The sequence below is a fragment of the Macaca fascicularis genome, chromosome 14 (assembly GCF_037993035.2).
Source record: "Macaca fascicularis isolate 582-1 chromosome 14, T2T-MFA8v1.1".
In the NCBI taxonomy this organism is placed as follows: Eukaryota; Metazoa; Chordata; class Mammalia; order Primates; family Cercopithecidae; genus Macaca; species Macaca fascicularis.
In genome coordinates, this window is record NC_088388.1 from 11,545,291 (window position 1) to 11,573,152 (window position 27,862).

At 49.9% G+C, this 27,862-nt stretch overlaps 1 protein-coding gene across 2 annotated transcripts in view; it reads left to right on the forward strand.

The window, feature by feature from the left end:
- Positions 1–27,862, forward strand: part of AHNAK (AHNAK nucleoprotein) — a 113,453-nt gene that overhangs the window by 33,262 nt on the left and 52,329 nt on the right. For both annotated transcript variants that reach the window (XM_005577594.5, XM_045370511.2), the window contains exon 5: positions 21,277–21,376. In XM_005577594.5, coding sequence (XP_005577651.1) covers positions 21,277–21,376 — 100 coding nt within the window. The remainder of the gene's footprint in view (positions 1–21,276; positions 21,377–27,862) is intronic.

The window sequence follows — 27,862 nt, forward strand, 5'->3', positions numbered from 1 at the left end:
GGGGGGGTGAGTGGGCAACGGTGGGGTGAGTGGGTGACGGTGGGGCGAGACGGTGGGGTGAGTGGGCGACGGTGGGGTGAGTGGGTGACGGTGGGGCGAGACGGTGGGGTGAGTGGGCGACGGTGGGGTGAGTGGGCGAAGCGATGCGGTGAGTGGGCGAAACGGTGCGGTGAGTGGGCGACGGTGGGGTGAGTGGGCGAAGCAGTGCGGTGAGTGGGCGACGGTGAGGTGAGTGGGTGACGGTGGGGCGAGACGGTGGGGTGAGTGGGCGAAGCGATGCGGTGAGTGGGCGACGGTGGGGTGAGTGGGCGACGGTGAGGTGAGTGGGCGACGGTGGGGTGAGTGGGCGACGGTGGGGTGAGTGGGCGACGGTGCGGTGAGTGGGCGACGGTGGGGTGAGTGGGCGAAGCAGTGCGGTGAGTGGGCGACGGTGGGGTGAGTGGGCGACGGTGGGGTGAGTGGGCGAAGCAGTGCGGTGAGTGGGCAACAGTGAGGTGAGTGGGTGACGGTGGAGTGAGTGGGCGAAGCAGTGCGGTGAGTGGGTGACGGTGAGGTGAGTGGGCGACGGTGGGGTGAGTGGGCGACGGGGTGAGTGGGCGACGGGGTGAGTGGGCGACGGTGGGGTGAGTGGGCGACGGTGGGGTGAGTGGGCGACGGTGGGGTGAGTGGGCGAAGCAGTGCGGTGAGTGGGCGACGGTGAGGTGAGTGGGCGACGGTGGGGTGAGTGGGCGACGGGGTGAGTGGGCGACGGTGGGGTGAGTGGGCGACGGTGGGGTGAGTGGGTGACGGTGGGGTGAGTGGGTGACGGGGTGAGTGGGCGACGGTGGGGTGAGTGGGCGACGGGGTGAGTGGGCGACGGTGGGGTGAGTGGGCGACGGTGGGGTGAGTGGGTGACGGTGGGGTGAGTGGGCGACGGTGGGGTAAGTGGGCGACGGTGGGGTGAGTGGGCGACGGTGGGGTGAGTGGGTGACGGGGTGAGTGGGCGACGGTGGGGTAAGTGGGTGACGGTGGGGTAAGTGGGTGACGGTGGGGTAAGTGGGCGACGGTGGGGTGAGTGGGCGACGGTGGGGTGAGTGGGTGACGGTGGGGTGAGTGGGTGACGGGGTGAGTGGGCGACGGTGGGGTAAGTGGGCGACGGTGGGGTAAGTGGGTGACGGTGGGGTGCACTTATGTACACAGCCAGGGAAGAATGCCCATTAGGATGCTGGAAAGTCCTCTGGGGAGAACTACCCAGGTTGTCCAATAATATATCAATTAAAAAAAATTTTTTTAGCTTGAGGAAGAAGTGATGCAGGCTAGTGGTGGCCCCAGTGTCCATTCAATAAATGTTTTCTGAGTCCCATGTGGCTAGATGTGGCCCAGTCCCACTGATCTCAGATTCCTCTTTCTGAGGATTTCCGCAGAGCAAGTGATGCGATGGGTGTGAAAAACTGGATGCCCTGGCCGGGCGCGGTGGCTCACGCCTGTAATCCCAGCACTTTGGGAGGCGGAGGCAGGTGGATCACGAGGTCAGGAGATTGAGACCATCCTGGCTAACACGGTCAAACCCCATGTCTACTAAAAATACAAAAAAAAAAAAAAAAAAAGTAGCCGGACGTGGTGGTTGGTGTCTGTAGTCCCAGCTACTGGGGAGGCTGAGGCGGGAGAATGGTGTGAACCCCTAAATACTTCAGCATGTATGGACATTCTCTTATATAACTCCAATACAGGGCAGGTGCAGTGGCTCACGCCTGTAATTCCAGCACTTTGGGAGGCCAAGGTGGGCAGTTCTTGAGGTCAGGAAGTTCCAGACCAGCCAGGCCAACATAGTGAAACCCTGTCTCTACTAAAAATACAAAAAAATTAGCCGTGTGTGGTGGGTGCCCGTAATCCCGGCTACTCGGGAGGCTGAGGCAGGAGAATCACTTTAACCCGGGGGAGGCAGAGGTTGCAGTGAGCCGAGATTGCACCATTGCACTCCGGCCTGGGCAACAGAGTGAGACTCCATCTCAAACAAACAAACAAACCAACCAAAAAACTCCAATACAATAATTAAATTCGCAAAACAAAACATTGACATATTATCTAATATGTAGTTTATATTTACATTTCACCAATTGCCCCAGTAATTGTCTTTATAGTAACGTCTTTTTTTTTTTCCTTTTTTTTGAGACAGTCTCTCTCTGTCCCCCAGGTTGGAGTGCAGTGGTGTGATCTCGGCTTACTGCAACCTCTACCTCCCAGGTTTAAGGGATTCTCATGCCTCAGCCTCTCGAGCAGCTGGGATTACAGGTGTGTGCCACCATACCCGGCTAATTTTTGTGTTTTTTTAGTAGCATGTTGGCCAGGCTGGTCTTGAACTCCTGGCCTCAAGGGACCTGCCTGCCTCAGTCTCCCAAATTGCTGGGATTTGCGACCACCCCCGGCCACAATGTCTTTTTTTCCTCTTTGGGCTGCAATTGTTGATGACCTCACATGAGATTTAGTTGTCTTGGTCTCTTTCTTTCTTTCTTTTTTTTTTTTTTGAGATGGAGTTTCACTCTTGTCGCCCAGGCTAGAGTGCAATGGTGCGATCCCAGCTCACTGCAACCTCCTCCTCCCGGGTTCAAGCGATTGTCCTGCCTCAGCCTCCTGAGTAGCTGGGATTACAGGCGACCGCCACCACGCCCAGCTAATTTTTTGTATTTTCAGTAGAGACAGGGTTCTATCATGTTGGCCAGGCTGGTCTCGAACTCCTGACCTCAAGTGATCCACCCGCCTTGGCCTCCCAAAGTGCTGGAATTACAGGTGTGAGCCACCGTGCCTGGCTTTTTATTTCTTTAATCTGGAATAGTTTCTCAGCTTTTTGTTGTCATGCATGGCATTGATATTTTTGAAGTGTGTGGGACCAGTTTTCTAGAAATGTCCCTCAATCTGGGTTTGTCTGATGATGTTTCCTCATAGTTGGGTTCAGGTTGTGAATTTTGGGGCAGGAATACCACACAAGTGATGCTGGGTCCTTTTTGGTGCCTCGTGTCAGGAGCCACCTGATGGGTATGTTAATTTCAATTCTTTGGTTAAGTAGGAGATTGCCAAGTTTCTCCATAGTAACGTTTCCATGCCTCCTCGTTAGAATTAACAAGGAAACCCATGTTTTCAAGAAAAATGTCCAAGTTTGGGGAAGTTTATTTCACAAGCACACTTTCAGAGGTTGGTGGCACGCTTAGCCTTGGCGTGATCTTGGGCCAGGGGTTTTGAAAATGGAGTTCTGGCTTTGAGCTTTGCAGCACAGAGCAACTCTCTGTCCTTCCTCACGAGGACAAAGAATTCTGTGCATGAATGCCTGCCACGGGCCGGGAATGCCATGGGCTGTTTACCAGCCTCTGAATTGCCCCGTGGCGTCAGGCAGCCGCGCAAGTGCTTCCTAAGGCTGAAGGCGCCCAGCAGAGGCACTGCCATGGGCCACGGCAAATGTGTGGGGAACATTCTGCTGAGAAGGGCGGTTTCATTTCCCTTTAAATGCCTCTGTTATTTTCTACCACACGCTTGAGGCTTGGCCTTAACGGAAAAACTTCCCAGTAATGGGGCCAAGGATGAGAAAGGGTTACGGATGAAAAGACCTTCTCTTTGGACAGGGCGTTCTAGTCCACAGAGTGCTTTATCTCTTGAGATCTCACACTGGGTTCTCAGCTCCGCCCATGCAAGCAGGCAGCTCTGGCATTTGCTGACTCTATCTTACAAACCAGAAAGGTGAGGCTCAGAGAAGCAAAGCGATTGGTCTCAACTCATAGAGTTGGGAAGAGGTGACCTGGCCAAAGTCTATCCAAGCTTTCTGATTAAAAAAAAATTTTTTTTTGTCTTCTCTGTGATGTCACTATTGTTTCCCTGAAGAAGCTGGGAATTTCTTTTCTGGGGGAATTTTAGGAAATAGAGGATGCCTCTTGAAATTTGCAGGGACTTGAACTTGGACTTTTTAACATTCTTGAAAGTAGTTATTAAAGTTAGTATGGCCCAGCACAATGGCTTACTCCTGTAATCCCAATGCTTTGGGAGGCTGAGGCAGGAGGATCACTTGAGGCCAGGAATTCAAGGCTGCAGTGAGCTGTGATTGTGCTATTGCACTCCAGTCAGAGTGACAGAGCGAGACCCAGTCCCAAAAAACAAATTAAAAAACCCCAATTATTATGTGCAAAGCCCCTTTCTTCAATGAGCCTACCATCTAGTAGGGGAATAATAATAATAACAACTGTCAGTTCTGCTGTTTCCTAGCTATGTGACCTTGGGCAAGTTATCAAACCTCACTGTGCTGCAGTTTTGTTTTGTTTTGTTTACTTGTTTGTTTTTTTTTTTTGAGACGGAGTCTCACTCTGTCACCTAGGCTGGAGTGCAGTGGCGCCATCACGGCAACCTCTGCCTCCTGGATTCTCCTGCCTCAGCTTCCTCAGTAGCTGGGACTACAGGCATGCCCACCATGCCCAGCTAATTTTTGTATTTTTAGTAGAGATGGGGTTTTGCCATGTTGGTTAGGCTGGTCTCAAACTCCCGATCTCAAGTGATGTGCCTGCCTTGGCCTCCCAAAGTGCTGGGATTACAGGCGTGAGCCCTCATCCCCAACCCTGTTTGTTTAATCTATAAAATAGGGATGATATGGTACTTCTCTCGCAGTTTTGTGGGGAGGATGATTTAAGTTAATGTGGTCAGCATACAGTAAATACTGTGTTAGCTATTCCTATGTATTTTTAGTTTGTGTGAGGCCTTGTGTATGTATTTTACATGCTTTCTCTCTTTTCATTTCCACAACAACCGTATGAGGTGGGCATGATGGTTCTCATTTAATAGACAAAGAAACTGAGGCTCAGAGAGGTTAAGCATGATGTCCAAGGTCACACAGCTAGCAAATAGCAGGGGTCTGTGCTGACTGAAAAGCCCATGCTTTTAATAGCATTCTGCTTGCTCTGGTACCAGGAAGACTGTTTTTTTTTTTTTTTTTTTTTTTTTTTGAGACGGAGTCTTGCTCTGTCGCCCAGGCTGGAGTGCAGTGGCGCGATCTCGGCTCACTGCAAGCTCCGCCTCCCGGGTTCACGCCATTCTCCTGCCTCAGCCTCCCGAGTAGCTGGGACTACAGGCGCCCACAACCGCGCCCGGCTAATTTTTTGTATTTTTAGTAGAGACGGGGTTTCACCGTGGTCTCGATCTCCTGACCTTGTGATCCGCCCGCCTCGGCCTCCCAAAGTGCTGGGATTACAGGCGTGAGCCACCGCGCCCGGCCAGGAAGACTGTTAATAACAGTGTATAACTATTTCAAAGTTTGGAGAGGAGTGTGGGGAAGGCATTCCAGGCAGAAGGACGGGAATAAAAGTGTGGAAGTGGAGATGTGTGCGTGGGAGGTTTAGCAGGGTCAGGCCGGGGAGCAAGAGAAGGGGAACGAACCCAGAATGAAACCTGAGAGCCAGGCAGCTTGGCAGGTTTCAGGTCCAGCCCTGAAAGGAAAAGACTGGGACATACACCCATTTGCCCATTTTGGGGAGGAGGGGGTAGGGTTTAGGGTTCAGGCTCAGCCTCCTGGCTGCTGTCAGTCCCTCCCGAGGCTCTCCTGGGTCCTTCCTCTCCTGAGTCTTCACTCTTCCACTGTAATAATAAACAAGCGAGAAACTATGATCAAATCATTTGCATTGTAATGAGCCCCACCCACTGGCCCCAGACCACCCGGCCCACGCAGCCTGGAAGCCCCCCCCAAGCCCTGGCTAAGCCCATGGCCTCCCGCTGCCCTGCAGCTAGGAAAATACAGGCCAGGCCTGATGCACACCCCTCTGGCCAGCTGGGGCCCTGAGGGGCTGAGCCTCCTGCCTGGGGGAGAACCTGTAAATGCAAGGGGGCTGCAAGGAGGCATTTTGGGTGAAACAAAGTTGTTCCTGCCCCTGACAGTTTCCCCTGTATCTCTTCAGCTGCCAGCCCTGCTTGGCTCCAGGGCGAGGCTGATTTTAGCCCGAAGTGAGAACTTGCCAACAATCGTGGTGTGAGTAGAAGGATCTCAGTCTTCCTGACCTCCTGGGTTGGATGGAGCAGCTCCCCTGACCCCACAAACCCCAATACCCTCCCAAGGGGAAGGAACTCGGGCGTCCTCAAGCTCAGCTCAGACCACTTGCTCTTTTTTAAAAAAAAATGTTTATTTATTTACTTATTATTATTTATTTATTTTTAGACAGGATCTCGCTCTGTTGTCCAGGGTGGAGTGCTGTGGCGTGATCATGGCTCACAGCAGCCTGGACATCCTGGGCTCAAGCCATCCTCCCACCTCAGCCTACCCTGTAGCTGGGACTACCCGCGTGCGTTACCATGCCCAGCTCGGTGACCACCTCCCCACCTCCCGCCTTTTTTTTTTTTTTTTTTTGTAGAGACGGGGGTCTTGCTGTGTTGCCCAGGCTGGTCTGGAATTCATGAGTTTAAGCGATCCTCCTGCCTCGGCCTGCGGAAATGCTGGGATTACAGGCATGAGCCACTGCACTCGGCCTGGACCGCTTGCTCTTCGTTCCGGAGATTATGGGGAGCTGGAGAAGAAAGCAAGCAGAAAACTAAGGGGGAAAACATGAGAAACAATGGGCAGAGGCGGACAGTGTGGCCAGGGGTCTTGCTGGGGGGTGGATAGTGGGGCGAGGCGTGTCGGGGGAGGCAGCAGGGGAGGAGCAAAGCCCTAGGTCGAGGGGGAGGGAAGGGCGGCGGCTTGCAATGAGCAGCAGGGAGCGTTAAAGGGCGTGGAGAGGAAGGAAGAAAAAGAGGGAGAGGACTCACAGGGAGCAAGGACTGTGTCAAAGGTGACTTCGAGGGGACTTTAGCCCCGCTCCCTGTCTCCATAAATCCCTTCTAGCACTCCAAACAAACCTACAATCGAAGTAAAGCAGCGCGCTTTCAATATAGAGGCAAGTCCCTTGCTTCAACCAGAAATGGGATGATACCCGGTGAGCCCCCATCCAGCAAGCCTGGGGCACTCAGAATCAAGGGCATGAGACCCTGGTCTGTAGCGAGCATCTGCGGCCACACCCCGCTGGCCGAATTGTCGATCGCCAGGCCATATTTGGGCCCCATGACCCATTGCTAGGCGGATTTTTGTCCCCTGGGGTTGCTGTGAGCCACGTGCCCGCAGACTGGGTTGGAGGCTTGGGACACAGAGGGGAGCAAAGAGGGGCCGAGCAGGGGGGAAAGAAGACCCTGGGGGAATGTCGGCAAGCTGCTGAGGCCAGGTTTACACTTCCCAAGGGGTGGCCACCGGACCTCACCCCTTACCCTACTGGGTCCCCAATCCCCAAACAGTGCGCCTTTCGTTGGGCGCCTTTCGTTGCGCGCTTTCCCCTTTATCCAGACTTCCTTCAAATAGCAGCTTTGTACCCTGAGAAACTAAGGTCCTGGAGAGTGTCAGTGTCATATATGTTATTGTTTTTCAATGTTTACATTTAAAAAGAGAGTTTTTAGACCCTGAGGGATGGGTTTCTCACGTGGTTGCTTCAGGCCCATCAGCAGGCCAGCTTAGGGCATTTTGGAACGGCAGAGCCTTTTAGCACATCCTCACAAACAGCGTCGTACCCGCCTTGCTTTCTCCTCTAGGAGCTCCTGACATCCTCTGGATGCTGGGCTGCAGGGGGCAGGGTAGGGGGTGGGGCAGGGGCGCTTGACCCTTATGTGGAGGAGTTTTGGCCTTAAGGTTCCCCAACCCCAGCCCGGTGAAAGGGGAGGCTTTGGACAACCTTGGGCCTTTCCAGCCAGTGTTTACCTAGGTGTGTGGTCTCCTCAAGGGCGCGTGGCTGCCAACCACGCCTCTGTCCTGTGTCTCCGGTGGCCAGGCGGTGGGGAGGGCTGGAATGTGAGCAGGCAGGCAAGAATAATGCCAGGGCATTTTCTATTTGTAAGATTGCAAGTTCGGCTCACAACTTGAATTTCAAGTGGGCCCTTCAGGCAGATAGGGAAGTCAGATGAGAAAGTGGAGGCAGCCAGTGCAGATTGTCTAAATTCCTGGAAAATAAATTCTAGGAATTTAGCTGCAGGAGGGAGGAGCCCCAGGTGGGATAAGTTCTGGGTAAATTTGCTGGGGGGCCTGGCAGGCAGGGGTGGCTTTTTGTCCTTCACTCTATTTGAACAACATGTTTTTCCAAAAACTGCTTGTCTCTTGAATCATGTTTAAGACACTAATTTCCTTCCTTCCTTCCTTCCTTCCTTCCTTCCTTCCTTCCTTCCTTCCTTCCTTCCTTCCTTCCTTCCTCTCTCTCCCTTTCTTTCTCTCTCTCTTTCTTTTCTTTTCCTTCCTTCCTTCGTTCCTTCGTTCCTTCGTTCCTTCGTTCCTTCCTTCCTTCCTTCCTTCCTTCCTTCCTTCCTCCCTCCCTCCCTTTCTCTCTCTCTCTCTCTCTTTCTTTCGAGATGGAGCCTTGTTCTGTTGCCTAGGTTGGAGTGCAGTGGTAGGGTCTTGGCTCACTGAAACCTCCGCCTCCTGGGTTCAAGCAATTCTCCTGCCTCAAACTCCCTAGTAGCTGGGATTACAGGTGTGTGCCACCGCGCCTGACTGATTTTTAGTAGAGACGGGGTTTCACCATGTTGGCCAGGCGTGAGCCACTGTGCCCGGCCTCGAGGCAGGGACTTTTAGAAAAAATTATTTTTTAAACTGAGCTGCTGTCCTCTTATGAGGGAAAACCACTCCCTCTAAGTACTGATTTTGGTGACTGCTCTTAAAATAATTATTGTGTCTAAAAATGGAAAATTACATGTTACTGTTTATCAAAAGGAAATAAACACCTTGGATTAATCAGGTTCTTGCCACTGGATGGTGAGTCCAGACCTTGCCGGCAACCCAGGTAAAAAGGCCACTCTGCATGTTCTGCAAACACTCACTTTTTTTTTTCTTTTTCTTTTTATTTTTTTTTTTGAGATGGAGTCTCACTTTGTTGTCCAGGCTGGAGTGCAATGGCACGGTCAGGGCTCACTGCAACCTCTGCCTCTTAGGTTCAAGCGATTCTCCTGCCTCAGCCTCTTGAGTAGCTGAGATTACAGGTGCCCGCCCCCACGCCCGGCTAATTTTTGTATTTTTAGTAGAGACAGGGTTTCACCATGTTGGCCAGGCTGGTCTCGAGCTCCTGACCTTGTGAGCCTCCCGCCTTGGCCTCCCAAAGTGCTGGGATTACAGGCGTGAGCCACCGCGCCCAGCCCACTTTCGTTGTTTTACAGTTTCCGAAGGGGAAGTGGTCAGATCCTGTGTGTCTGCTGAGGCTTACTTGACATGTCTGGTTATGTAATCGTGGAGAACCTTTGATTGGGCTTTGCTGGTGGCAGAAATAAGGACAGGAAAAAACATGGGAGTCAGGGCGTGTCCCCCACTCACTCCTACTTGAGATGGGTTGGACTGTTGATTGTTTTGTATTTATGAGCATTTGCGGAACTCTCACGGAATATGGAGATTTAAAAGTTGGACAGAAATGCTTCAGTAAGTCAGCCTGAACTGTACATAGGTTCACACAGGGAAAAAAAGGTCTTGGAGGTGGCTCCAAACACTGCATGTCTCAGCCTCTTCATACTCCAGCCAAGACCCACGGAGCACTCGGTGGTCTGCCTGCTTTTGACTTAGCCACTGTCAGCCTCCGCAGTCTCAAGCTGGCCTCTCCAGCCACACTCAGCTCTTTCCAGTACCCTTAATGTACTCTTCTCTCTCCAGCACCCTGGCTTTCATGCAGGCTTCTCTTCTTCATCCTTTGGGTTTCAGTTCAGAGGTCATTTCCTCCTGGAAGCCTTCCTGGATATTCCCCAGCCATCTCATACATTTGTGTTGCTCTGTACTTTTTTGCTCTTAGCACTATTCATATTAAAATATCAGTGGCCAATGGCTTGTCTGTCTGCCTCTCGCTCCAGACCGTCAGCTCTGTGAGTGAGATGTAGTGTGCTTGTCCATCATGATGTCTCCAGCGCACTGCCAGGCACATGGCACGTGGCAGAAACTCGATAAGCCATCTTATCACTATCCAATCACTTCATACACTTCCCTTCGGCCACTGCTGCTCCAGTTTTCCTTCTGTCAATTACTGTTTAGTTTCTTGGTCTCCCAGGTTTTAGCCTATACTTAGGGTAAAAACAAACAAAAGTTAAAGAACAAAACAAAACAAACTCTAATAAACTTGCTGAAGTTTTGCAGTTCGCTTGCTTTCCTTGAGCTGCGGAAGAGTGTGAATTTAGCTAAATTCTGTGCCCTGTCAGCTGGCAAACTCCTCAAATCCACACCATTCCAGCCCCCAGGACTGCCCTGCTGGGGTGGGAAAGGAGGCAGAGGAAAAGCTCGGAGACTCTGAAGTCGAAGACCTGAAGCCCGAGAAAGGTGGGGTGGCAAGAGCGGCTGAAAAGGTGCTGCTTGGGGCAGGAAGTTGAGGAAGAGGGAGTGGAGGAGTGCTCAGGTGTGGAAGAGGAGGAGACACCCCAAATCTGCCCAGTTTGGTCCGAAACGGGTGGCTGGCATCTCTCACTGCTTAAGTCTAGGCAGTGTGGCTTTTGATTATTCTTCTGTTCTCCTTTTCTTCCTTCCTAGAGAATTGTTTGACCCGCAAAGCCTGGCTGGGATGTGGAGAGCTGTGTTTCCCACCTGCAGCAAGGCGGGGCTGGCTTTGTCTTTGCAGCTCACTGCCCCATGCCCCCTGCCTGCCCCACCGCTCTCTTTGTGCCTGACAGACACAGCAACAGTGGCTCCGTGGCCAGCGTCCAGCGCTGCAGAATGAGACAAAGCCCTGTGTATTTGCTGGGCAGCACTTGGCTGTGATATATTGACATGTGAGCGCAGGAGAGTATTTGTGGCATCTGGAGAGCAAAGCGCTCACATCATGCTGGGGTTTGGCAAATGCATTTATTTCTCTCAGGTTTTGGCAAAGTTCTTTTTTTCTTTTTCTTTTTCTTTTTTTTTGAGATGGAGTGTTGCTTTGCTTTGTCGCCAGGCTGAAGTGCAGTGGCACAATCTTGGCTCACTGCAACCTTCACCTCCTGGGTTCAAGAAATTCCCCTGCCTCAGCCTCCTGAGTAGCTGGGACTACAGGTGGGCACCACCCCGTCTGGCTAATTTTTTGTATTTTGGTAGAGACGGGGTTCCACCACGTTGGTCAGGATGGTCTCGATCTCCTGACCTCGTGATCCACCCACTTTGGCCTCCCCAAGTGCTGGGATTACAGATGTGAGCCACTGCGCCCGGCAGGCAAAGTTCTTCTAGAATGTAGAATTTGAGGCATTGACACCGGAAATCTCTTTGGAAGATAGGGATAAAATTGTTTTGTTGTTGTTGTTGTTGTTGTTGTTGTTTTTGGATGGGGTCTCACTCTGACCCCCAGGCTGGAAAGCAGTGGTGCCATCTGCCACTCCACCTTCCGGGGTCAAGCAATCCTCCCACCTCAACTTCCCAAGTGCCACCATGCCTGGCTAATTTGTTTTGTGTTTTTGATTTTTTTTTTTTTTTGTAGAGATGGTGTTTCACTATGTTACCCAGGCTGGTCTCGAACTCCTGAGTTGAAGCGATTCTCCTCCCTCAGCCTCCCAAAGTGTTAAGATTACAGGTGTGAGCCACCACGCCCGGCCAGAACTATATGTTTTAATGTGATATGATATGTCTGAGCAATGTCCACATCCAGTTTTCAAGGGGGAAAAAACTTGACAGTGAGTATTCCCAGCTCGACGCTGCCTTGTTCAAACCTCAGCTGACATAGAGGCTTCTGCCGGTTCCTTGTCTACAGAGAGTAAGCTCTTCCCAGCCAAAGGGGAGATGAAAGGATTATTTACTACGTAAAGTCGTGAGGCAGCAATCTCCCAGTTTGTTCGCTTAGCTGAAAGTGGAAAAAAAATGATGTTGAGGTGGTTCTTTAGCTCGATTTCTGGTATGATCAACTGGGTTCAGCAATCTAAAACTCATTTGGATTTTTTAAGTCATTGGGGAGGTTTGGAGCTGCATACCACACCCTGTGAGTGTCACCATTGGGCTCTCTGAGGGACAGCACGTAGGTATGGGAGGAACAGGTTCAAACCTGACTCTGATCGTTAACAAAGCTAGTGTTCTCTAGCACACGTGACTCTCTGGGCCAATCAGATTACCCCAGCCTTCTAGCACCCGTGTGAACCGGCATAGCTGGGAAGCTGGCTAGGCTGGGCTCAGGTGGGGCAGCCAGGTACCTTTATAGTATGATTTGAAGGTCTCAGGTAAGGCTGCCCTAGCCTGAAATATCTCCCCTACTGGCTTGTCAAGGATGTCTGAGTTTCGCCGCTATTGAGTCATTCCTTTGCGTTTACTACGGCCCTTGTCTTGTGAATGCAGGTTGGTTTGGAATACAGGATCCTTCACCTTCCCACCTTAAATTGCATGGATACAACTAGACTATGTTTAATCTCTTGGGTAAGCCACAAACTCAGTTCCACTTTTTTATGCCAGGCCTGTCTTGAGGCATTTCACCTGCCCCTCTTCCCTACTCTGTTCAGCTTAGACCCGAAGCAAGCTGGAGCCAGGTAGTCTGGTGCGGGGGACAGAGGAGCAGAGGACCGGGAAGTGAGGGCACCGAGGACCAGCAGCCTCTCCCAGCTGGCTTCTGGCTCTCCAACACAGAAAAGCTTGGCTGAGCCTTGGTCTGGTGTCAGATGACCCCTGAAGGGAGATGTGGTCTCCCCATTTTGGCCCAGATGGAGTACAGTTAGCTCTTACATGGACTTCCTTCCACTTACTCACTTTCCCCTTACCAGCGATCCTCTGTCCTCCTACTGTTGCACTCTCAGCCATCATCATTCTACGTGGCCTCATGCCAGAAGGGAAGTCTCATTGGCATCCTGGAGGAGCCAGGAGCTCCTAAGCCCAACCAGCACTCGGCCACACCCCTTCCCCCTTTGTGGCTTGGTTCACAGTCTCCAGGAGGTGGAGGAGTGGCTAGGAGCTGCACAGCTGCTGACTGCTCAACTTGTACGGCTGGTTTTTTTGTTTTTTTTTTGAGACAGAGTCTTGCTCTGTTGCCCAGGCTGGAGTGCTGTGGCACAATCTTGGCTCACTACAACCTCCGCCTCCCAGGTTCAAGTGATTCTCTTGCCTCAGTCTCCCAAGTAGCTGAGATGACAGGCACACACCACCATGCCCAGCTAAATTTTTTTGTATTTTTAGTAGAGCTGGGGTTTCACCATGTTGGTCAGGCTGTTCTCGAACTCCTGACCTCAGGTGATCCGCCCGCCTCGGCCTCCCAAAGTGCTGGGATTACAGGCATAAGCCACTGTGCCTGGCAGGTTTGAATAGATACAGAGGATGTTTACTGAGGGGCCAGTCAGATGCTATGGGTCTGCACTAAAGCCTTAAACCCTATCCATCTTCTCCTCTTTCCCAGGCCTAGAAGACATGGTCAGAGCTCATCTATGTCATGCCCCTGCCTCTGGGCATATTTTATCTCCTCATGCCCATGCCTCTCTTCCAGAGACCACTCCCACCAAAGGAAGTGGGAGAAGATAGGTGGAAGAGAGACCATAAAGTCCACTGGAATTTAGGCTTCATGAGGGCGGGGATTTTTAATATATCCCCAGAGTCTAGAACAGTGCCTGGCCCACAGTAGATGCTCCATAAATGCTTGTTGAATAATGAACCTCCCCTTGTTGAAGTAATCACAACTGGTAAAGTACTTTCAATCCTAATGAATATTCTGTTGGGCAGGTGGAAATTTTTAGAACCAACATTTCCAAAGATTTATTTATTTTTATTTATTTATTTTAGCGAAGGGCCTTGCTCTGTCACTCAGGCTGGAGTGTACTGGCATGATCACAGCTCACTGCAACCTTGAACTCCTGGACTCAAGAGATCCTCCCACCTCAGCTTTCCGAGTAGTTCTTACTGACAGGCACAGCTTCCACACCTAGATAATAAATTTTTTTTTTTTTTTTTTTTTTTTTTTTTAGAGTCTGGGTTTACTATGTTGCCCAGGTGCTGCTCTCAAACTTCTGGCCTCAAGCCATCCTCCCACCTTGGCCTTCTAAAGCACTGGGATTATAGGCACAAGCCACTATGCCTGGCCCCAAAGATTCAATTTTTAATTACACCATATAGTGTAATTATAATTACATTTAGTGTAATCTTAGTATGCCATTGATTTTTGTAAAAAATTAAAACAATACAAGAGAAATTCCACTTGTTCCGAACACCCCTGCATGCTCCTCCTTAATGATAACCATCGGCTTCATCTTGGCATGTGCCCTGTAGATTCTGCTCAATGCATTTGGACGTGTCCAAACATAGAAGCCTAGAATTTTGTGGGTTAACAACAACAAAACCCACAAAACCATAAATAAGATTGGACTGTGTTGTTTTGCAATTTCCTTTTTCCCCTCTTAACGTTTTGGAGATGTTCCATGTAGGTGAAAACAGACCTACCTCATTCTTTTCATTGTGAAATATTGTGCAGCATAGATATATTGTATATTTAACATTTCCTGTATTGATGGACTTTTAAGTCATTTCCAGTGTTTACTTTTTTTTTTTTTTTGAGATGAAGTCTCCCCTCTGTCACCCAGGCTGGAGTGCAGTGGCTCAATCTCGGCTCACTGCAACCTCTGCTTCCCAGGTTCAAGCGATTCTCCTGCCTCAGCCTCCTGAGTAGCTGGGATTACAGGGGCACGCCACCACGCCTGGCAAAATTTTTACTAGAGATGGAGTTTCGTCATTTTGGCCCAGCTGGTGCGAACTCCTGATCTCAGGTTATCTGCCTGCCTTGGCCTCTCAAAGTGCTGGGATTACAGGCATGAGCTACTAAGCCTGGTCCCAGTGTTTACATTCTTGTACGTACAAACATTCTTGCACATTTCACTTTTTTTTTTTTTTTGATATGGAGTCTTGCTTTGTCACCCGGGCTGGAGTGCAGTGGCGTGATCTTGGCTCACTGTAGCCTTCGCCTCCTGGGTTCAAGTGATGCTCCTGCCTCAGCCTCCTGAGTAGCTGGGATTACAGGTGCCCGCCACCATGCCTGGCTAATTTTTGTGTTTTTAGTAGAGATGGGTTTTTGCTATGTTGGCCAGGCTGGTCTCAAACTCCTGACCTCAGGTGATCCGCCCACCTCAGCCTCCCAAAGTGCTGGCATTAGAGGTATGAGCCACTGTGCCCGGCTGCACATGCCACTTTGAACACACATATGAGTATTTCATTTGGATACCTAGAAAGCCCCTATTTTCTGCACACTTGTATTGGATTATACTTATTTATTACCAGTTTCTTTTTTTTTTTTTTTTTTGAGACGGAGTCTCGTTCTGTCGCCCAGGCTGGAGTGCAGTGGCTTGATCTTGGCTCATTGCAGCCTCCGCCTCCTGACTTCAAGCAATTCTTCTGCCTCAGCCTCCTGAGAAACTGGGATTACAGGCATGCGCCACCACACCCGGCTAATTTTTGTATTTTTAGTAGAGACGGGGCTACACCGTGTTGGTCAGGCTGGTCTTGAACACCTGACCTCGTGATCCACCCGCCTCGGCCTCCCAAAGTGCTGGGATTACAGGTGTGAACCACCGCGCCTGGCCTATTACCAGTTTCTATGATCTTGTTAGAATAAAAATTTCAGCTCTTTCGGACAGGAAATCGTGAATGATTCACATTAGTAACATAATTAGATATGTTGCAATGATGCTATTTAATGCTGTGTCTTCTGTTACTTAGTAACCGTTTTACATCGAGTGAGTAATCATGTCTCTACCTTTTTTGATAGGAATGGTTATGTATCACTGTTCTCCACCCATTTCACCTTGACCTTTAGATATAAAACAGGAGAGTCTGGGGCCTTGGAGGGCCTCAGGGGAGTGACCTCCCCATTCCCTTCCTTATCCTCTGTTTTCTCGAGTGACTTCAAGGAGTTCTTTGGTGCCATAGCCTGCCCTTCTGCCACATCCTTTCCTGCCACATAGTGGTCATGTCCTGGAATGACGAGATGACAATGCCAATCATTCAGTCCCAAGCTGTACGGTACACTGGCCTTTGGATTCCTCCTTTGATCAGCTCAGAACACTTTAGCAGTTGTCGGTTTTTGTTTTTTTTTTTTTTGAGACGGAGTCTTGTTCTGTCGCTCAGGCTGGAGTGCAGTGGCGAGATCTCGGCTCACTGCAAACTCCACCTCCCGGGTTCACGCCATTCTCCTGCCTCAGCCTCCCAAGTAGTTGGGACTACAGGCGCCCGCCACCATGCCCGGCTAATTTTTTGTATTTTTGGTAGAGATGGGGTTTCACCATGTTAGCCAGGATGGTCTCGATCTCCTGACCTCATGATCCACCCGCCTCGGCCTCCCAAAGTGCTGGGATTACAGGCGTGAGTCACTGTACCCGGCCTATTACTGTTATTTCTAAAGCACTCTAGTTTTGGCTATGAATTACAACAGGACACTGTGAGGTAATCTACATATTTAACTGAAAGCCATGCTTTCTATAGGATAACTTCTTACCTTGAATATACTGGCAACTTTGGCTTGGATTTTTTTCCTTCTTTCATATTTCCTAATATATGCTATGAAACATGAATGGATGGTTTAGCATTTAGAGTGTGGGTTTATGAACCAGGTGGTCTGAGTTCAAATCTCAGCTCTGCCACTTGCTTTTTTTTGCTGGGAGTGGGTCTCACTCTGTCACCCACGCTAAAGTGCAGTGGTGTGATCACAGCTCACTGTAGCCTCAACTTCCTTGAGATCAGGTGATTATCCCACCTCAGCCTCCTGAGTAACTGGGACCACAGGCATGTACCACCATGCCTGGCTACTTTTTTTTTGTTTGTTTGAGACAGAGTTTTATTCTTGTTGCCCAGGCTGGAGTACAATGGCTCGATCTTGGCTCACTGTAACCTCTGCCTTCCAAGTTCAAGTGATTCTCCTGCCTCAGCCTCCTGAGTAGCTGAGATTACAGGTGCCTGCCACCACACCCTGCTAATTTTTGTATTTTAGTAGAGATGGGGTTTCACCATGTTGGTCAGGCTGGTCTTGAACTCCTGACTTCAGGTGATCCACCCACCTCGGCCTCCTAAAGTTCTGGGATTATAGGCGTGAACCACCGCGCCTGGTGGTCCTAGCTAATTTTTGAATTCTTTGTAGAGACAAGGTTTCACCATGTTGCCCAGGCTGATTTTGAACTCCTGGGCTCAAGCCATTTGCCTACCTTGGCCTCTCAAAGTGCTGGAATTACAGGTGTGAGCCACTGTGCCCGGCCAGCTCTGGCTCTTTCTAGCTGTACCATCTAGGGCCAAGTTATTTAAGCTCTCTGTACTTCAGTTTCTTCTTGTGTAAAACGGGGTAGTAGTAGCACTTGTCTCCGGAGTTGATGTAAGGAGTTGACATGAGGGTAGAAATCATTTGGCATGTGGTAAGCGCTGATGTGTTTGCCATTATTATTTAATCTTTGTTTCTAAATTAAAAAAAAAAAATTCCTTCCTTCTGTAGTTATTTGGACTTATTCTGAGTTTCATTTTATAACTAGAAACTGAACAATTGAAATAAAAAGAAGAGTCATCACGTGCTGAATTTCTCAACCAAACTTTTCTGGGAAAGACAGGGTTGTTTTTGTAAAATAATTTATATCTGATTATTATTAGAATTTAAAAAATTTGTGAGCCGGGCGCGGTGGCTCAAGCCTGTAATCCCAGCACTTTGGGAGGCCGAGACGGGCGGATCACGAGGTCAGGAGATCGAGACCATCCTGGCTAACACGGTGAAACCCCGTCTCTACTAAAAAATGCAAAAAACTAGCCGGGCGAGGTGGCGGGCGCCTGTAGTCCCAGCTACTCGGGAGGCTGAGGCAGGAGAATGGCGTAAACCCGGGAGGCGGAGCTTGCAGTGAGCCGAGATCGCGCCACTGCACTCCAGCCTGGGTGACAGAGTGAGACTCCGTCTCAAAAAAAAAAAAAAAAAAAAAAAAAAAATTTGTGGAGGAAGACGAATCAGTGGGATGGGATTAATCTATGTGTAGTTTTTAAGAACCTTGGACATTTTCCTGCCATCGATTGTTAGAGAAATGCAAATATCGGCCGGGCGCTGTGGCTCAAGCCTGTAATCCCAGCACTTTGGGAGGCCGAGACGGGTGGATCACGAGGTCAGGAGATCGAGACCATCCTGGCTAACACGGTGAAACCCCGTTTCTACTAAAAAATACAAAAAACTAGCCGGGCGAGGTGGCGGGCGCCTGTAGTCCCAGTTACTCGGGAGGCTGAGGCGGGAGAATGGCGTGAACCCGGGAGGCGGAGCTTGCTGTGAGCTGAGATCTGGCCACTGCACTCCAGCCTGGGCGACAGAGCGAGACTCCGTCTCAAAAAAAAAAAAAAAAAAAGAAATGCAAATATCATTCGGTTGAAAGACTATTGCACCATTCATTTATTCACCACTCATTCATTCATTCACCACTCATTTATTTATTCACTGCTCATTCATTCATTTATTCACTACCCATTCATTCATGTAGTCACCACTCATTCATTCATTTATTCACCACTCATTCAGTCTTTCATCACTCATCATTCATCTCTCCAAGCCACAAACATTTCCAGAATGCCTGGGACTGCTAGGCTTTCAGAGAAAAAGACAAATAATTTATTGTCTCAGAGTCTAGAAAACTCTAATGAAGAATTTGCTTATTACTTATGAGGAGGGAAAATTTAAGTGGCCCCAACAGTCCTCCTGAAAGCTCGGAACAGGGAAGATAGTTCACCTGTAAGAAGGAAGGATGAACAAGAAATTTCGCCAATTTGGCCCAGCAACGTGGGTCACACCTGTAATCCTACCACTGTGGGAGGCTAAGACGGGAGGATCGCTTGGGCCCAGGAGTTCAAGACCAGCCTGGTCAACATAGTGGGACCTCTATCTTTAAAAAAAAAAAAAAGAGGCCGGGCACAGTGGCTCATGCCTGTAATGCTAGCACTTTGGGAGGCCAATGTGGGTGGATAACCTGAGGTCAGGAGTTTGAGACCAGACTGGCCAAGATAGTGAAACCTCATCTCTACTAAAAATAAACTTAGCCACACACTTAGCTGATGTGGTGGCACATGCCTGTAATCCCAGGTACTCAGGAGGCTGAGGCAGGAGAACTGCTTGAATCTGGGAGGCCAGGTCGCAGTGAGCCGAGATTGTGCCACTGCACTCCAGCCTAGGTGACAGAGTGAGACTCTGTCAAAAAAAAAAAAAAAAGAAAAGAAAGAAAGAAAACAGGCCAAGCATGGTGGCTCACATCTGTAATCCCACTTTGCAAGGCTGAGGTGGGTGAATCACCTGAGGTCAGGAGTTTGAGACCAGCCTGGCCAACATGTTTGAGACCAGCCTGGCCGACGTGGTGAAACCCTGTCTCTACTAAAAATACAAAAAATTAGCTGGGTGTGGTGGCACGCACCTGTAATCCCAGCTACTTGGGAGTCTGAGGCAGGAGAATCGCTTGAACCTGGGAGGTTGGAGGTTGCGGTGAGCTGAGATCTGGCCACTGCACTCCAGCCTAGGCTGCAGAGTGAGACTCTGTCTCAAAAAAAAAAAAAAAAAAAAAAAGGACAGGCGCGGTGGCTCATGCCTGTAATCCCAGCACTTTGGGAGACCAAGGTGGGCTGATCACCTGAGGTCGAGAGTTCGAGACCAGCCTGACTAACATGGAGAAACTCCATCTCTACTAAAAATACAAAATAAACCAGGTGTGATAGTGCATGTCTGTAATCCCAGCTACTCGGGAGGCTGAGGCAGGAGAACCGCTTGAAGGAGGCAGAGGTGGGGGTGAGCTGAGATCGCGCCATTGCACGCCAGCCTGGACAAGAGCGAGACTCTGTCTCAAAAAAAAAAAAAAAGAAAAGAAAAGAAAAGAAAGACAAAAAGAAAGAAGAAAAGAAAAGAAAACAATAGAAAGAAAATAAGAAATTTAATCGGTTTGAAATTGAAGGTCCTGACTCAATCCTTTCATGTAACCTTTGGGTTACTATCCCCTGGGGAAGAGTAATTTCCTTTTCCTTTCCTTTTTTTTGGGGGGCGGAACGGAGTCTTGCTCTGTCACCCAGGCTGGAGTGCAGTGGTGCCATCTTGACTCACTGCAACCTCCACCTCCCGGGTTCAAGCAATTCTCCTGCCTCAACCTCCTGAGAAGCTAGGGCTACAGGCACCCAGCACCATGCCCAGCTAATTTTTGTATTTTTAGTAGAGATGGGTTTCACCATATTGGCCAGGCTGGTCTTGATCTCCTAATCTTGTGATCTGTCCACCTCGGCCTCCCATAGTGCTGGGTTTACAGGCATGAGCCACCGCATCCAGCCTCCTTTTTCTTTCTTTTCTTTTCTTTTCCTTTTTCTTTTTTCTGAGACAGGGTCTCATTCTGTCGCCCTGGCTGGAGTGTAGTGGTGCGATCATGGCTCACTGTAGCCTCGACCTCCTGGGCTCAGGCAATCCTCCTGCCTCAGCCTCCTGAATAGCTGGTACTACAGTTGTGTGCCACCGCACCTGGCTAATTTTTGTTTATTTTTGATTTTTTGTAGAGGTGGGGGTCTCACTATATTGCCCAGGCAGGTGTGGAACTTCCGGGCTCAGGTGATTCTCTCACCTCAGCCTCTCAAAGTGCTGGGATTACAGGTGTGAGCCACTGTGTTCTGCTGGGAAGAGTAATTTCTTGGGATGGTGTTAGACTTGGGCAAACACATGAAAAGAGTAACCTGTTGAAACCACTGATGGCAACCACAGTTCTCCACGAACTGGTTTCCGTGTTGCTACAGACGGAATCCTGCCATTGGTCAGGGAATCCCATGGCCAGGTGGGCTCTCCTTCTTGATGGGAACACTCTCCTTCCCCACAGAGGGTAGCGACCTCGGATTGGAGATCTACCCTGTAAGGCGTCAGGAACTCTGAGTGGAGCTGAGTCTAGTGATTGGAACCCCTGCCCCGCAGTATCCAGCTTAATGCTGACCGAGAAAAGATACCCAGGGGGCGGTAACCGTGCATGCTCTGGTCCCACCACAAAACCCTCCTTTCTTATACATTGTTCCTCGGTGTTCAGTTGTACCTTATCTCTCTCCTTCTGTCCTCGCAAAGCCCTTGAGGAGAATGACTGGGTCTGGTGGGTGGATGAACCCAAGATAGCATTGTCCCCTTTGTGTGAGATTCCCACAGCTTAGGCCAGTTGTCTTCTGAAGATTCTCTGTTATCATCTCTACAGCTAGAAATTCCAGGCAAGGCTGGGGCTTGGGCTGGGCTAGGATGTGTTGGGGGTGGGTGGTGGTAAACATGGGGTCTCTGGTATTTTATACACCCATAGTAGGCATTTGAAAAGTGCTCATTGATTGGATGATTCGATGAGTGACCTGGTGATAATCTTTATCCTTGTTAGAACACACCACAGCCATCAGCACTGGAATGCAAAGACCAGAACAAACAGAAGGAAGCCAGCAGCCAAGCCGGGGCAGTTTCAATCTCCACCCCAAATGCAGGTGAGAGAAGTGATGGGGACTGAAAGACAGATGACCTTAATTATGATAATGATACCCTTTATCACAGATGGGCATGCCTGCCTGGGCTGTGGAAGCCACACCTGGAAGGATATGGCTCAGGACCCCAGGAGCCCAGCCCCTCTTTCTCCTGGGCCTGGAAATTCAAATCCTAGTCTTCTTTCAGCTTTGTGAGAAGCCCATAGGAAATGCACTTACTGCGGAAGGATTACGTACTCCTTCAGAAGGAATCGCAAGGGTTTCTTCATAGGGAGGGCTACTGTGGAATATCCACATGCTTTTAAGACAGTACCTATTAAACCCAGAAGCCAGGGTGGGGCAGAAACCAAAGACTTAGAATTAAAGGGTTGGAATATACTTCTAGTGGAAGATCTACCAGAGTTTAGAAAAAGTCTTTTTGATCCTCTAAAGGAAATGCTTTTTCAGGCCTCCTAGGAGGGAGATGCCCACATGGAGAGTGAGCCGGAGGGGAAGAAGTGAGCGACTATGGGGTATGGAAATCCTGGGTCATAGGGAGTTACGTAGAGGGGTCATTGGCTCAATTTGGGCCATAGCCATGTTTCTGGCCTGCACAAAAACTAAACTGTTTTTTGGAGGTAATTGCAAACATTTAAGAATCAGGAGACTGGCCGGGCATGGTGGCACATACCTGTAATCCAGCTCTTTGGGAGGCCGAGGCAGGCAGATCACTTGAGGTCAGGAGTTCGAGACCAGCCTAGCCAATGTAGTGAAACCCTGTCTCTACTAGAAATACAAAAATTAGCTGGGCATGATGGCAGGCACCTGTAATCCCAGCTACTCGGGAGGCTGAGGCAGGATAATCGCTTGAACCTGGGAGACGGAGGTTGCCGTCAGTCGAGATTGCGCCACTGCACTCCACCCTGGGCGAAAGAGTGAGATACCGTCTCAGAAAAACAAAACAAAACAAAACAATAAATGAAAATATGGAATGTGTGGCCTCTCAACATTTTGTCATGTTCACTGAGCCTGCATTCCCACATGGCAATGTCAGCTGGAGAGGACTGACTGCCCTGTCACTGGGCAAAGGGAGCTCCGCTTCCTTCCATCCACTCCTGTGGACCCTCCTTCCATCATCTGAGCCCCATTTTCTCTTCTCACCTCTTCCCTGCCCAGTATTCCACCCATAGCCTGGGGTGAATGTCCCTTCAGCAAATAAACAGGCACATACTCCACTTCCTTTACAGAAAGCCTCCCAGCCTGGTACGGTGGCTCACGCCTGTAATCTCAGCACTTTGGGAGGCTGAGGTGGGCAGATCACAAGGTCAGGAGTTCGAGACCAGCCTGGCCAATATGGTGAAACCCTGTCTGTACAAAAAATACAAAATTAGCCGGGCGCGGTGGCTCACGCCTGTAATCCCAGCACTTTGGGAGGCCGAGGCGGGCGGATCACAAGGTCAGGAGATCGAGACCACGGTGAAACCCTGTCTCTACTAAAAATACAAAAAATTAGCCGGGCGCGGTTGTGGGCGCCTGTAGTCCCAGCTACTCGGGAGGCTGAGGCAGGAGAATGGCGTGAACCCGGGAGGCGGAGCTTGCAGTGAGCCGAGATCGCGCCACTGCACTCCAGCCTGGGCGACAGAGCGAGACTCCGTCTCAAAAAAAAAAAAAAAAAAAAAAAAAAAAAAAAAAAAAAATACAAAATTAGCCGGGCGTGGTGGCGCACGCCTCTAATCCTAGCTACTCGGGAGGCTGAGGCAGAAGAATCGCTTAAACCTGGGAGGCAGAGGTTGCAGTGAGCTGAGATCGGGCCACTGCACTCCAGCCTGGGTGACAGAGTGAGACTCCGTCTCAAAAAAAGAAGGAAAACCTCCCTCAAGTCCAAACCCCTCTTGCTGTGGTGCTATTCTTTGAGAGCCAACTGGAAAGTGTTGCGTGTTCCATTCCTGTCACCTCTTCCTCATCTTCCCTTCACTCCAGTCCCCCTGTTCCCTGTCCCCAGGCTTCCACCCTGCCACTCAATACTGCTCTTGCTGACTCCACTTCATTGATAGGAGTGCCCAGGGAACTCTCTGGACACTCAGTGCTGTGCCCTCTCCTTCCTTGAAACAGCCTGCCCCCTCTGCTTGGTGATATCTCCTTCGTGTTGACGTCTGTTTGGTTAGGATGACTTTGCCCTCCCTTCCTAGGCCCTTTATGGGCTCCCCTTTTCCCATAACCTCAAAAGCGGCAGAATTTCCCAAGGACCTGTCATGGGTTTTTGTTTTTCTCACTTGGGACTCTCTCTCCGGGTAGCCTCTTGGGGCTCTGTGGCTCTCAGGCCTGCTTCTCTTCCGAGCTCCAGGGCTGCACATCTGGGCTCCCCTCCACCTCCCCTCTCCCTGTCTCTCCATCCCCCTCCCCACCGTCTCTGGTCAGTCTCTGGCCCACGCCAGTCACCCACCTTCTTAACATTTCCAATGTTTTTGGTTTGTATTACTTGCTACAGTCGCCTCCTAAATGTCTGCCTATCTTAGGTCTTTTCCTCCATGGATAGAGTGAGCTTAAATAGTGGTTAGTTTAAAATAAAAGAATCAAATCATGTTACTCCCCTCCTTGAAATTCTTTAGTAGCTGCTTGTGGCTCTCGGGGCAAAGTTCTCATCCTTAGCTCAGCACCCAAGGCTGCCGTGGCCCAGTCCTCAGCTCAGCCCCCACCACTTCCCATGTGGGCTTTTCACTCCAGCCACAGCCTAGTGCTGGTCCCCACATCCATGATGCTGGTCCATGCTCCTATGTCTTTTTTTTTGAGATGGAGTCTCACTCTGTCACCCAGGCTGCAATGCAGTGGCACGATATCAACTCACTACAATCCCCACCTCCTGGGTTCAAGCAATTCTCCTGCCTCAGCCTCCCGAGTAGTTGGGATTACAGGCATGTGCCACCATGCCCAGCTAATTTTTTTGTATTTTTAGTAGAGATGAGGTTTCACCATATTGGCCAGGCTGGTCTTGAACTCCTGACCTTGTGATCTGCCTGCCTTGGCCTTCCAAAGTGCTGGGATTACAGGCATGAGCCACTGCGCCGGGCCGCTCCTGTGTCTTTATTGTGCTCTTCCACACCCCTTTGTCCCCTGTCTTCCTGGGCCTTTGAATCACCAATCCAGGCCCATCTGAGCCTCCAAGTCTGGGCTCAGGGCCCCTTCTCTGTGCTCTCCCATGGTGCCCAGGCATCCCTGTTTTGGCTCCCATGGTGCTGGGCCTCCACTAGACTTCACACTCAGAAGGGCCCAGGAGGATCTCCAGCACAGTCTGTCTGGAATATAAACTAGACAGATGGGCTGGGCACTGTGGCTCATGCCTATAATCCCAGCACTTTGGGAGGCCGAGGCGGGTGGATCACCTGAGGCCAGGAGTTCAAGACTAGCCTGACCAACATAGCAAAACTCTGTCTCTACCGAAAATACAAAAAAAAAAAAAAAAAAAAAAAAAATTAGCTGGGCATGGTGGGCACCTATGTAATCCCAGCTAATCGGGAGGCTGAGGCAGGAGAATTGCCTGAACCCAAGGGATGGAGGCTGCAGCGAACTGAGATTGCGCCATTGTACTCCAGCCTGGGCAATATGAGCGAAACTCCATCTCAAAAAAAAAAAAAGAAAAAAACTAGACAGATGATGGCAAGCACCGCTGGCTGGCTTCCCAGCGCTTACATGGTGGCCATTTCTCTCTTGCTCTTTGGGGATTGGGTTCTGGTGTTTGTGTTGCCAAATGCAGCACTTTTTTCTTATACACTTTACTTCAACATTGATTAAATTAAATGTCTCGGGATTTCAAGGGAATTGGGATTTGACCCCTTTTCTCAAAGGACTTGTACGCTGAGTACATGATGACTGTTCATTCCATGAACGTTTATTTACTGAGCACCTTTGCAGAGCCAGGCAGGGAGGGTGGCAGAATTAAAGCAGCCAGTCACAGGGAACTTAGAGGAACTTCCATGGCTTTTCATCTTCTCATGCCTTGGTTTAAAGTACCGGAGAAAGATGATAGTTCTCCTTGCCAGAGACGCCTCTTTCCCCTGATCATGGATGTTTCCTTAGAAACCAACTTGCATGTCCCCCACTTTCGTGGACTTTGAAGCTGGAGTCTTGTGTAAACATTACTTCATGGGCATGTGAGAAACAGGCCTTTCCTGCCCCCGCCGTGAGCCTCCAGCTTTCTCTAAGTCGACTTCTCAAGGGGATACTGCCGTTTCTTTTAATATCCAAAAACCCGTTTGAACATTACATGGTTTTCTCACGGTAACACTTCAGTCAGCTGCTTACAGGGTCATTTTGGTAAATAAGCAGAAAATCAGAGAAGTGTTGCTGGACTTGGAGACAAGTCTGCGCAGTTCAGAGCAGCAGAGCTTTTGAATCAAGACATCATGGGAGGCTGAGGCGAGTGAATCGCTTGAACCCGGGAAGGGTAGGTTGCAGTGAGCCAAGATCGGAGACTTAAAAATAAAAAAGGGCAGGGCACAGTGGCTCACGCCTGTAATCCCAGCACTTTGGGAGGCTGAGGCGGGCAGATCACCTGAGGTCAGGAGTTCGAGACCAGCCTGACCAACATGGAGAAACCCCGTCTCTACTAAAAATACAAAATTAGCCAGGCATGGTGGCGCATGCCTGTAATCCCAGCTACTCAGGAGGCTGAGGCAGGAGAATCGTTTGAACCTGGGAGGCGGAGGTTGCAGTGAGCCAAGATCGCGCCATTACACTCCAGCCTGGGCAACAAGAGTGAAACTCGGTCTCCAAAAAAAAAAAAAAAAAAGACATTTATGCTGTGTCCTAAACGTTCAAGGAGATTTTGTGGGGTGAGGTGCTGGAGAGTTGAAGCTACAAATGGAAACCTATAAACTCATGGTGTTGGGCGTCATACAGTCCTGCCTTGAGTCACGTACCCTCGTGGTTAGCTCAGCTCGGAAACTGGACTGCCTGGGTTCAAATCCTGTCTCTGCTACTCTACCTTGGGGCATGTTCCAGTTTTTCCTTCATCTGTGAGATTAGGATGATAACATCCCTTAGATGGTGGTTGTGAAGATTAAGTGAGTTAGTACCTGCGCAGTGCTTATAGTGGTGCCTGACATACAGTAAGTGCTTAATAAACGTTAGCGGTTGTTTGCCCCTTTATCAGCTTCACACTGGACTGGTCATCTAAGCTGTCACCAGACGTCCCGCACCACTGGTGATCCACAATGTTTCTGTTCCGTTGTTTCAAACCCCTTAGCTCATTTTGCTTCTCTGGACATCTTATTTCAGTCCTCTCCTCTTTCACGATGTTCTTTGGTCTGGAATAGGCTTGTGTGGAATCTGCCGCTCCTCACTCAGTGAACCCTTCTCCCCATGCTGAAGCCCTCTTGGTGGGATGGGGGAAGAGATTCCTGTACCCACGGCTAATCATGGGAAAACTCTAGGGTAATTTTTCATTTGCGCTTGTGTTTATAAATCTCTGAAACCTTATAGGACCCTTGCCAGTGGACCAATCTGTGAGTTCTCCATCTAGTTAAAGAAAAAGAAAAAAACTGGTGGTAAAATAGACATAACATAAAATTGACCATTTTAACCATTTTTAGGTGTACAGCTCAGTGGTCTAGAGTACATTCACATCACTGTGCAACCATCTCCACTGTGCAGCTCCAGAACTTTTCATCTTTCCTAATTGAAACACTGTAGCCATTCAACACTAACTCTCCAGCCCCTGGCAACCACCGTGCTTCTTTCTTTCCCTCCCTCCCTCCCTCCCTCCCTCCCTCCTTCCCTCCCTCCCTCCCTCCCTCCCTCCCTTCCCTCCCTCCCTCCCTCCCTCCCTCCCTTCCCTCCCTCCCTCCCTCCCTTCCCTCCCTCCCTCCCTCCCTTCCCTCCCTCCCTCCCTCCCTCCCTTCCCTCCCTCCCTCTCTTCCTTCCTTCCTCCCTTCCTTCCTTCCTTCCTTCCTTCCTTCCTTCCTTCCTTCCTTCCTTCCTTCCTTCCTTCCCTCCCTTCCTCCCTCCCTCCTTCCTTCCTTTTTTTTTTGACGTAGTTTCGGAGTTTCACTCTTGTTGCCCAGGCTGGAGTGCAGTGGGGCAATCTCGGCTCACTGCAGCCTCTGCCTCCCAGGTTTGAGAGATTCTCCTGCCGCAGCCTCCCAAGTAGCTGGGACTACAGGCGTCTGCCACCATGTCCAGTTAATTTTTTGTATTTTAGTAGAGACAGGGTTTCACTGTGTTAGCCAGAATGGTCTCCATATCCTGACCTTGTGATCCACCTGCTTCAGTCTCCCAAAGTGCTGGGATTACAGGCGTGAGCCACCGCGCCCGGCCTCCTCTTATTCTTTTACATCAGATAGTCGCACCATTAGCAATTCCTATCAGGTCCCTCTTCTGTGTCCTTAATCTAGCCACTTCTCCTCATCTCCACTGCCACTGCCCTGATCTAAGCCACCGCATGTCTCATCTGGATTACAGTCATTGTTTCCTAACTTGTCTTCCTGTTTTTGCCTTAGATTCTTTTTGTCTCTT